General features: G+C 45.2%; 1 protein-coding gene across 2 annotated transcripts in view; it reads right to left on the reverse strand.

Annotated features, from left to right (window-relative positions):
- Window positions 1–796: 796 nt before the first annotated feature.
- The window catches only part of SETD5 (SET domain containing 5), a 66,109-nt gene continuing 54,903 nt past the window's right edge, over window positions 797–12,002 (reverse strand). The window contains exons 20-24 of one of the 2 annotated variants that reach the window (XM_056334783.1): window positions 11,413–11,880; window positions 9,322–9,608; window positions 6,130–6,263; window positions 2,247–2,320; window positions 797–2,020 (exon numbers count right to left, since the gene is read on the reverse strand). In XM_056334783.1, the coding sequence (XP_056190758.1) occupies window positions 1,421–2,020; window positions 2,247–2,320; window positions 6,130–6,263; window positions 9,322–9,608; window positions 11,413–11,880 (1,563 nt within the window). In that variant the 3' untranslated portion in view covers window positions 797–1,420. Of the gene's footprint in view, window positions 2,021–2,246; window positions 2,321–6,129; window positions 6,264–7,461; window positions 7,563–9,321; window positions 9,609–11,412; window positions 11,881–12,002 lie in introns of those variants that run through there. The other variant, XR_008821260.1, reaches the window with a different exon arrangement.

A 12,002-nucleotide genomic window follows, 5' to 3' on the forward strand; every position in this document is an offset into this window, starting at 1 on the left:
CTCACAGCCAGACAGTGTGAGAAAGTTACTCTTTGTTTCAATATTTTAAAAGTCTCCCCTAGGTTGAACAAACACCTGATTTCAATTGTGAATTAGAGAAATCTGTAACAGTCCTAAAAAAAGGAAGAAGACTGTGCATCTGAAAAGACAGGGGAGACAGACTCACAGCATTGTTATCCAAGAGAAAGGAGAAGTTCCACTGCAGCACCAGGGATGACACCTGTCGTATATTAGCTAACCTACTATGGTTATAACTGAATATAAAATTAGATAAATAAAAACACGCCCGATATTACAGTAAACAAGTGAGAAAGAAGCTGGCAATCGTATGGAATTGAACAGACAGCGCACTGTGTCTGGGCTGGCTCTGCTGCCACGCTCGGTGGGCGATGGCGGCGGCTCGGAAAGGCATCCCGCACAGCGCCGCATGGACAGCCTCCGGCTCGGCACAGACCCGGGTCCCCACCGAACACCCAACCACCGCCTCTCCGCAGCCCCCAGCTCCTCCGCCAGGCAGTCCCCCACCTGCCGCAGCATCACTTTACTTATCAGGCCCCTGGTCACCCCCAGCGTGTCTGCGCCCTGGCAGCCAGAGACCCCCGGCGCGGTGGCACGCGGCAGCACCGCCCCAGCAATGCTCCTGTTCACAGACCTGCGACGGATGCGGTGATTGCGCCCGTCAGAGCAGCACGTGACAGTGCATCCCAGATCCTTTGCAGCGACAGGCACATACACTCCAACCGCCCCCCTCCCCACCCCCCCCCGCCCCCCCCCCCCCCCCCCCACCCCCCACCCCCCGTGCTAGTTCACATTTGCGGAGACTGCTGTCCTGGAAAAAGCTCCGACCGCGGCAGTCACGACCCAGGCCCAAAGGCAGCCGTGTGCGCTCGTCTGCTTGTGACTGGAATGATCGTAACGGATTAAAGCCCTCCCCAGAACGCACTGAGAACCTGACCTATAAGAGAGCTTTGGGATTGGAGTTCAACTTCCCCCCATGTTTTCTTTAAACTGCTTTCCTATTCAAAAAGATGTCCGTACTGCATGAGTGACTATGGCCATGGGCACGGACAAGAGACAGAGGCTGCACCACAGTCATTGCACTTGAACCATTTGCTTTTTTTTCCTTTTTTTTTTTCCTTTTTTCTTTTTTTTTTTTTCTTTTTTTTTTTTTTTTTTTGCAATGTACCCACGCATCAGGGAACAGCTTTGCTACAGTCTCTGCCTCAGAGAAATTTGTGTTCTCCTACAAGGCCAGAGGCCAATACTGCTCACAAATCTCACCCGTGCATTTCAGACCTCAGCCTCTGACCCCTGGCTCTCCAGCATCAGGTGCAAGCTCCCAACACTGGCCCAGGAGCCACTTCCAGAGGTGACTGGAAGGAGCTATGGGCAGTTTTGTCCTCCTGGAGTCCAGGCAACCCTAGGAAAGTCCTGTTTGAGTCTTTACTCCAGAACTTTGAAGCTGCTGAAGTCTGTACTGATGGACACTGCTTCCCCCGCGGTGCGAATAGTGTTGTGCATTGGAAATCACTGCCCCCCGGGAGCCCTGGTAGAGAACAGACTGCCCAGAATTCGGTAGGCTGATAGTCCGCAAGTCTGACTGTAGTGACCTAGCACTTTGGGGAGCGGAGGAGGTGCCCGATGCGCCTGTGCAGGGCTGGGAGCCCGACTCTGTGGAAAGAGAGTCCACAGCTGTCTGCTGTGCTGGGCTGGCAGCAGCAGGGCAGCTCTTCTTCAGGAGGCTGCCGCTGATGCTGCCAGAGTGCTGCTGGCTGCTGTAATACCCCGAATTCCCTGCAAACAGGGCAGAGGAGTCTGTGGAGACCGAGTGGGCAGGGCTGGAGTACGAGGTGGAGGAGAGGGAGGTTTCCGAGGAACCATGAGAGAGGCTGTGTCCTGTCCTCTGTGCTGCTGCTCGATAGCTGTATCCAGGAGATGGGGTAAGGTGTCCTCTGTAGGGCGAGGAACTCTGCTGGAGAAGGGTCTGTGATTCTGCCTGGGGACTGTCAGACTGCAGGAGCTGAACAAGTCATTGGGGGGGGGGGGGGGGAGGGAAAAAGGAAAACAGAAAAAAAAAAAAAGGAAAAGGCATGTCAGACTGACTTCACCATTTCCTACTTCCTTCTCATGCCAAAGGTGCTTAGTGCAGCAGGATTAGGAATAACTGGCAGCCAAACCCAGTTTCCTCCCTAATCCTGTTGAAAGATTTATTTCAGAATGGGCAGAAAATGTATGAAAGAATTCACCTGGTAGCTGTATCGAGAAGGACTGTAAACTGCTGGTCCTTTGTGGACTTCTGGAGTGTCTCCTTCTGCTGTGTCTGCAATGTACAGACAAGATGCGTTAAACCTCACCCTCCGGACTGAGGCCACAACAGTTCCCTCTCAAACCACACCTGCGCACCCCCCCCAGCTGTCTTGTTCTGCATCCAGCTACAGCTGAGACCAGAGCAGCTTCTCCAGCCATCAGCATTTCAGAAACTGAAGAACCCCAGCAAAGGCAACCAGGAAACCTTAACGTGTGTAAACCAGCCATACACATTAGCAGCTGCTGCTTCCCTTACACCAGTTGCTCTGGTTTAGCGCAAAGCTCAGCTGCCTTGGACTAAAAAATCTGCATGGCCACACCTGGTGACACTGCACAGCCACAGCCTGGGCTCCCTCGGCTCTTCAGAAGGATGCGAGAGGCTGAAGACAGTTTCTAAGAACTCAGCAATTCCCCACTCAGCCTTGGTCACAGGAATCCACATTGGCTACAGTTACAGCTGGGGAGATAAAACTGTCCCTTCTTAGATTGCTGTCAGCAGAATCCTGCTGCAGGTTTTCCTCAAAGGCAGATCCAGACACCGCCGCAGACTGAGTGAGGTCCCACGCTGCCAAGGCTGACAGCACCCCTGCTGCTGTTTTGGGGATTATGCTTTAGAAGTCAATTGAGCTACTCCAAATGGAGTAACTCTGAGACCTCAGAAATGCTTGTTTTTGAAACAGCCCAAGATGATGGAAATGCTTTGAGGTTTGAAGGGTACCAGCAGCACAGTACACACTGATCCACCTTAATTACGTGAGAGATCAAGAGAAATAAGCTGCTTCTTGACAGAGCAAGTCTTTCTAGCACCTGTATCCTAGAGGGTGAGTGAGCTTCTTGTCCTACCAAACAACTCAACCTAAATTGGGGTAGGCACGGAGAGCTTACTGCAAACGACCCAGCCGCCTTGCCACGTGTGTTTTTCAGTTGCTAGTATGGTAACCACGGGGTTCAGCTGGTGATCATGCTCTCTTTAGAAGGCAGCGAAACTGGTGGGATTAGAAGATTTCACATCAGAACTATGTTGCAGTCTAACGAGACAGAGCTGTTTATCTGCAGCATCCCAGGGATTCTCAGCAGCCACGTTTGAAATGCCTTGGTAAAACAGTGTTGGTATTAGTATCAAATTTATATGACAGATGTGTCTCAATCATGAAACAGGACACGCTGCCTTAGTCTGCTCTTCACTTCTGCCAGACAGGTCTGGCTTGGCACCAGCTGCACTGGCACAGGCACCAGTGTCAGCAGTGCCCATGGCTTTCCTGCAGTTACTCTCTCTGTGCTACATCACAGTTGTTGGCTTAGCTGAATAGGAATGTGGATAGAGTTGCCTTGTCTGCTGCTGAGGCTCAGAAGCCTTCTTCCTCAGGGCACAGGACCTGCCCAGAGACCAGGATGTGAAGCTTCCAGCATGTGTCCTGTGCCGCCACCTATTTTCTGAAATAACATCAGATGCATTGAGTAGCTGTTTGCTGTAGGTGACACTCGAAGTACTGCACTGCAGAAAGGCAGAACTTGGAAGTTTGGGGCATGCTTTGTTAAGCAGTCAGGCACAGAAGAGACTAACTGTTCAGTCCAGGAGATCATTATGATTAACAGAAGTTGAGTATGAGAATCAGAAGAAATCTAAAGATTTCTAGAAGGAATTGTTTCTTAAAAGGCCAGGCACACCATCAGTGCTGCATGATTTACTGGCAGTGCCTGTTCACAGAAAAAAACCTTGACAAGTTAACGACTATCGGAAGACTCTGTATTACAAAGGGTAAATAACCTCTAACCTTCCTGAATTTGCTTTAGGTAAACTTGAAAGATAAAGCCAGCATTTCCCTCCACCGTTCCTTAATACTTGCACAAGGAAGGACATGAAGAACTGTTTTTCTCGGCAGTACTGGCCTGTGTCAACCTAAAGCATATATGAAGTGACAGCTTTAACTGAGAGCAGCTGCAATTCTCAGAAGTGTGGCGTGCACACAAATTCCATTTCATTCCTACATGCCCCATCAGCAAACTATCCAAGTTTGGGGTTTTTTGTTCCCTTCATATTATCCGTTACAGCATCAAGTAAACGTGTATCTTCACAACTCCTACAGGTGCTATGAGGAATGGCAGGGACTCAGCCACCCATTTCTTTCACCAAGAAGCAGACCAGCAACTGGGGGAGGGAAGGTGGCTCACTGAATCTAAACAAGCTACTGAAGAAGTTGCCAGAGTATGCAAAACCAGAAAAAAATTCTCTTGCCGCGCTAGGATGAAAGAGACAAAAAGACTTGTCAGCTACAGCATTAACTTTTCATAACTTGGAGTGGGATGGGTTTTATGTAACAAGAAAGAAGAACGGATTGATGCAGATCAAAGTTTAACTGCAGCTTAACTCTTGGATCAGACTGAAGAGCCAGAGCTGTACAGATTACAGTGGGCAAAAGGCCTGTTGCAAGAGCCTGGATTTCGCCTACCCTTCTAAAAAATAGCCACCATGAAACCCACTTCCACTGGTTTAAGAAAGTTAGGGAAAAGACTCCCAGTGGGGTCCCAGGAAACCATGACATTTTTGATAGGGTAGAGGATTGCCTCTCAAGACCAGATGAATAAAAAGCATTTGAAAGGAGATCTGCTTAGGTGCACAAAAATAGGAAAACCCCAGATGGGAGGCCAGGTTTCAGAAAGCGGTCTCAAATACACCTGGGGAAATGGGGAAAAAAGTCTTGATTTGGAATTAAATAAATACAAACCTGCCCTAAAATGCTCAGAAATTAAGTACTCCAAAGGCAAAAGTTGCTGTTGCTGCTCAGTTACCCAAAGAGCGTTCTGTGCTAGCCTGGGTTAGAGGCTCTAGTCTTTCCACGTCTAAAATACCACAAGACAAGGCTCTCTATTCCAGAGATTCAGATGCCTACTACAAATCATCAGCAAGCTGTAGCTGTATCAGTCAGGGGTCTCTAACAACAGTCCTCAGCTATGAGGCAGTCGGGGCTCATGGCAACACACAGACTAAGTTATTTAAATATGATGATCCACTGCCGTAAGTCCCAAATGTGATCAGGGTTCTGAGGGCGCAATCTGTCAGAGAGAAACAATCATGTTCAACAGAGACTGCAAAGTAAATAGAAGGAAAATAACTGTTTCACAGCTGAGAAATTAGGCAATCACCTGTCCGTCTCTCAGAAAGTCACATCTCACCTTTACATCACAGATGGATAAAAGAGGGGCATATTTTCAGCTCAAGTTACAAATACTGATCCTGCATGCTACTTGGTGAGGACAACACCTTATTCAGAGAAGAAAGGAACATCAACACAGAACTGAATTCATCTCAGTAAGGAGGTGCATTTCACAAAACTGACAAATATAACAATTCAGGGAATCAAGTAACTTCAAAATAGAAGTAAGGCTTGAAAGTCAAATTAGTTCTTAGCACTGCCTAAAGCCTACCCCTGCATTTTACTGTGCTAATACATTTACCTGAATGTTCAGCCCACTAGAATTATTAAATGATAGCACTTTCATCCACAGTACATAGGGGCAACTGAGGCAATTCTGCGTAACCCAGCCGTCCAAGGACAAAGAAACTGTCTCTGCCAGAGCCAAGATGCAGGCAGTCTTGAATCCAAACCCTGGAGAAACCTGGAGGTCTTCCAGGTCTAACAGAAGAGGGATATAGGCTTTAGCAGTATCTGAATAACAATGAAGTATAGTTTGCAAAAGGCTCTTATAAGGCATTGATAATGTTAAAGACGAAGGTATGACTAAATTTGCAGACAAGTTTGTGAAGTTACCCGAGCCCATCATTTCCCACCAACCAAGTACTCAAACATTCCATTTTCCTACCTGTGTCTCTCTCGACAGCACTGTCACAGGTAGGTGAGGATTCATTTCTCTGTGATACCTTTGCACCACTTCGCAGCACCTTCTCAAGTATGCCTCGGCCCTCTCGAAGCCTCTCCACTGATGTTGGGACCATCCTGCAACAAAAACCCAGTAACGGCTGAGGATTGCTATTACACAGCCAACAGCAACGTGACCAACGCACAAGGGGGCTGTGGGGTCCTTGGTATAATCACAACACAGGCTTGTCTTTACAGTCTCTGCTTAAATTCACTGCTATGATGTTAGTGCAAATGCAAACCCCTACCACAGAAGGGAGGGATCAGAGATCACCAGCTCTCTATAGACAGATGAGGAATAAACTTCTGAACTGATTTTGCAACGTAAATAACCTCCTGCGGGATTTTAGACTGCCAGTTTCTGGCTACCACGATAGCACTGCCCTCAGAAAAACAAAGTCTTTACTCTTACCAAAAACATGGTATAAACATCCAGTTCAGTAGATCACCTGATTACAGGACACCTTCCCCCAGAAAAATTGTTTCAAGACTCAACAGCATTTTGAAAATCCTGGTATTGTTTTAAGATTAGATGCAGTTATTTTGCACAGATTACCTTTATTCAAAGTAAAAAGAAGCAAACCCAATACCTTTATGATAATACAGTGTTCAAGACAGTACAGTCAGTTAATGCAATGTTCCTAGAGCAGAGTTAGCTTGGCCATTTTGCCCATTAATGTTACTTTGTCCCATTTATTTTGCAATGTGAAAACTCTCCGCTCAAGATTGGTGCTAGATCTCGTCCCATTATATATTACAAGTGTCTGGTCTGAGGGTGAAAAAGAGGTGAAGTGGCTTTCCTAAAGACAATCTATACAAGAAAAACAGAGCCACAAACAAACCCCAGACCCCTGGGTCAGTATTCAATCTGCCATGCACAGGGCCAACCAAATCTCTTTAAAAGTATGTGTTTTAACCTATAAGATAGAAGCATCTTGACCAGGGATTCACAATGCCTTTACCCTAGACATTGAAGAATGTGCGCCTTAAAAATACCTGAATTTATATATTTAGTATAATATTAAATGCACTGCATACCATGTAAGCATGCAGCTTAACACCATATTAACATATTTTTGTTTAGTGCTTTTTCTTTTTAAAGATATACTGAAAACTGCGCTTTACATTAGCTTTGCTTTCTTTTTTTTTCTTTTTTTTTTTTTTTTTTTAAATAAATAGCCCAGACATTGAAGTTCACCCCTCACTGAAGCAAACAGAGAAGGGGCCAGAGTTCACACCTCATGGAGGTGAATGGGGTGAGGGGGTGAATTCACACCTTCGTTGCTGCTATTGTTTTGCTGGAGACAGTTTTCTGCAAGGCTGGGTTTACTGGGCAGCAGCACATCTGTTTACATTGTGATGGCTGTATCTTGGCAACTGAAAGAGACAGAAACTTAATTTTTTTTAAATGAAAGCTATTGGCAATTATTGTAGAATTCAGCAAAAATCTGGACAACTCTAAAAATTAAGGCACATAATTTTAGCTCCCACCATTTTCTTCTGTCCCTAATATTGTATTATTGTGAATGTCTGGAAATTTATCTGAAATTTAAGCACTCTGAGTTAAAGATGAAATTGGGTCACAACTTTAACTCAGTAACAGGCAGTTTCTGATATATTTTTTAAAAGTAGAAGGTGACTGCACGTTTGTTAGCCTTGCCCATTAAAACACAGAACAAGAATTTAAAAGGCAGCAAATCTGCTTAATCCTATTTCAAAGTGTATCAGCATGGTTTCAACTTTATATCCAGCGCCCCGTAACAATACAGTCTTTATTTCCACACAATACTTACTCATGAAACCATGTGAGAAACAGAAGCCAGAGCACCTGCTGAGGACCAGCAGATGAAGCTCAGAGAATATAAAACATGGTACTACAGCAAGGTTGCCACAGACACCTCACCCCAAACCAGGGTGTTTTGGTTTTTTTCATTCAGCTAGGTTTTTCTTTCACCCTTTTACAGGCAGAAGGAAGTGGCACAGGAGGAGATGGGCATAGGATATCAACACTTGCACAGAGTAATATTTGATTATAAAACAATGATTATAAACTAATCATCAGCTGCCTGCCTCAGCCGTGGCCAGTCCCAACACGTGGCAGAAGGTCATCCGGCAGACACAGTACTGTCAGAGAGGTACAAGACAAATTATTTCTATTAATCTCTGCTTGAGGAGTGATGGAAAAGGGAAGGAAACAGACCTTACTACTCCTGCAAGTTCACCCAAAACTATGTTTCTCAAGCACTTTCAACACAGAATTCATACTTCTCACTGCCTTCAGCATTGCTTAGCACCTCTTCCCTTGTACATTCCCCTGCCATTACGTGAGCAGTGACACAGCTGCTCGTTTGGAGAATTAGCGTTAAGAAAGGGACGCCTTTTTGCCTGTGGCGTGCATGAACAGAACTCGAATACAAAGCAGCAGAGCCATTGTACTACATAGCTCTAATCAGCAGAACATCCTAACCATCACTGCATTGACACTATAACACAACACTCTACATTTCAGTGCTTCAGTACTTAATTTTTTGGACCAGACATTGCTATCAAGTTCGAAAGTGTTTGAAGACCAGCCTTTCCCTTATCAAACCTTCTCATGGTAACACGATAAAGGTGGTTTTTCCATGCCTTTGCCAAGCCACCAACTGCAGTTTAGTAACCGCTCTTCAAGCTCTATGTGCAAGGCATTAGGAAAGTTGGACTTATTTCACTGTCCCTGCTTCTCAAATGCAAAGTTGCAGAGGGTGCTGTTAGCTTTCCTTCAGAACAGGAGCTGACAATATTGCTCATGTTCAAAAAGAGTGGAGGTTCAGCAAGAAAAGACCTGGATTAAATTCTCACTGCAAGAGCAAGACCTTCAAACTTGAAACCTGAAAAGTAAACTAGTAGAAGAGACACAACTGTTTAACTTCATATATTTCAAGATAGATTTTTGATACCTAAACCAAGAACTAAAGGGCAGGCTGAGAAGGCTGCTGGCATCCTTCACAGCTGTTTAGCAATTACAAAAGAGAACAATGTCAAGAGACCTGACTGAATCCATCCAACCGCACATACTGTTATGGAAAGGTGCCCTAGAGAGTTTGGTCCTTCTCTGTGGAGCAATCTCTGGCTTGCTTGGAAGGATAACACTCACCACCTACTGCTGATGTTCTCCTGGGATTTGCTGAGTGATGTTGAGGAACTAGCCCCCCGTGAGTCTGGTGGGCTGATGTCCTCTACGTGAGGCAGGGAGGGATGAGAAGGGGAGAAGCCACTTTGTGGGGAGGATGGGGTTCGTACTACGGAGCCCGGCAGGCTGTTGCCATCTGTATCAGTCACAGAACTACTGCTGCCCTGTCGGGTAGGAGTCCCTGCACATCGCACCGAATCGCCTCCCTCCTTGGCTTCTTGTTTCCGCTTGCGATATTCTAGTAGAGATACCTGAGAAAGAAAAATACAGCCATGAGTCAGGGAATGCAATGGACAAGGACAGGAGGAGGAACACGACCACACACCGGTTTAAAAATCTATTTCTCTGGGTTTGCAGATGAAACTTTTAAAAGGTATATTGGGATTATAAAATCTTCCTGAATCTGCAGACACTCTGGATGAAGAGTTAAGTGGTACAAATCTGGACCACTCACTGACTGCTACGCTCACCCATGTTTTACTCTTTACGACCAATACTTCAGCGGAAATATATAGCTAGTTTGGTTCTCTAACAACATGGATTTTCACTTTTCTTCAGTATACACTTGCATATTCAAGCATCAAGCCTCTATACTCTCCTCCTGTCAACACTTCACTCACTCACTCTGGTTTGTGACATTACAGGCAATGTTTATCAGTATCTGTACATCTCCAAAACAGATAATAAGAGCCTTCTTCACAGAACTGGTATCTTCAGAGTCTCCTGTTCATCTGTATTAGTTCAGCCACAGTAATGCTAAACACTTGGTAAAGCCTTGCACAGATTTTTAACCTGCTTAGAGCAGGTTTTTGCTATGGTGGTACTGCAAACTTCCAGCACTACCACTTAAACAAACTAGTTTTAGCAAAGGCAGTGTGTATTTTGTGCAAAGCAGCCTCAGATTTCTCAAAGACACAGACCAAAAGGTCATAGATAATGCAGTCTCATAACATAGGGACAGCAGAAACAAAAATACACAAATACTTTCAGCTGAGCACTTACCTTTCAGTGTGCCTTCCTCATAGAGTTATTAGGAGGCAGAGAGCCATAAAGAACTCACAGAAGGCAGCTCTGCTGAAGAATTTATCAGCTATGACTCAATGCTTGTACAGAAGGCTTTACGATGCTAAAATATTGAACAGGGTATTTCCAAAAGTAACTCAGCATACAAAGGTTTTAAGAGAAGTGTAACTTTAAAAGAAAACTAAAGGAAAAAAAATCAAAACCCTCCAGAAATGGAATGGAAATAAGATATTCCATCCAGCTGGACATTTATACAAGTGATCTGAGTTACCACACTTGCAATAAAAAACCAAACCAAAACCAAACAAACACAAAACCCAAGCACAGGAAAAGGCAGCAATACATTTACACAAGCGTATGTTTATTTGACCCATGAGCACCCAGTTTTATTATAGCAACACCTGACTGCTCATTTCCACTCAGTTTTAGTCCCATGAGGGTCACTGGCGTGCTATTAGAAACCAATACACATTTGCTTTCTTTAAACAACATTCCCAGTTTCAGTTAAGAGCTACAATTGAAGTAACAACTTTCATCTACTTTTCTAGCACTGTAACTATGTTTCCATATTAATGGAAATGTTCTAATATGTTCTAACAAACAGCTTGTGTTTTGTTTTGAAACATTAGACCCTGTTTTCCCTAGTAACAACCTTTTTCATCCTGATAAATAACACCTCCACCAACTAGTACAGCTGCACTGTGTTACTGCTCTGGGTCTTACCTCAGTTTAACAACCGCTTATGAAAGCTGCTAGCATCATGCTCTCTGTGCTCCTTGAAGAGGTATTTTCATTGTGGTCGTCTTCTTCCACCTCTCACATCAAAATCCTGCCTAAAGGGTAGCTCACTCTTTTTTAAGAACTTTTAGACTGTTTTCATCCAGGCACTGGTTGCCTGGATTACTTACCCAGACTATGTTCTAGTTGTATTCTGCTCTCTTTGTTCTCCCTGTACGTCTTTCCCATGGTGCTTACTTACTCTTCCCCACTTAGGTTCCTGCAATCTAACAGTTCTTTTACAAGAATACTTGCCTTCTTCCTTTGTGGCGGGTTCTGGGGAGCAGATCTGACACCTTCACAAGCCCTCTCACTGCAGGGAGACATGGATCCATGCACTGTCTCTTTAAGCAGCCCTGACTCGTGTCTGCTGAAATATCCTTCGGCAGGAGAGCTGCAGCATCCTGCTTCCGAATTCATTGGCTTCCTCTCTCCCAAAGGAGGAGATCCCCGCAACAACCCATCTACACGTGGCATAGCGTTCAATGGGGAGAAGGCATACATTAAATTAAACTCTGTCCGAAAAGCCTGATCAGAGCTTCTTAGCAGCATCTGTGCTTCCCCACTTTTTCCTGGGAAGTTCATCTCTGAAGTAGAGTTTATGGAGGGTTGTGGAGCCAGATCAGAGGATCCAAAGCTGAGCAGCGATGGCCGTTCTGGGCAGGTGTTTGCACTGGAATCTAGGTACCCACCCTTTAAATCCAGGTCAGATCGGAGGCAGAGCTGGAAAATCCAAGAAGGATACAGGAGATGGGGGTGGGAAGTCAGGAAAAAGATCAGGCAAGGGTGGGGAGAGAAACTTTAGTTAGAAAGTACTCTGTACAATGCTAGCTTACTGCTTTGCC

The sequence above is a fragment of the Falco biarmicus genome, chromosome 4, assembly GCF_023638135.1.
Source record: "Falco biarmicus isolate bFalBia1 chromosome 4, bFalBia1.pri, whole genome shotgun sequence".
NCBI classification, from domain to species: Eukaryota; Metazoa; Chordata; class Aves; order Falconiformes; family Falconidae; genus Falco; species Falco biarmicus.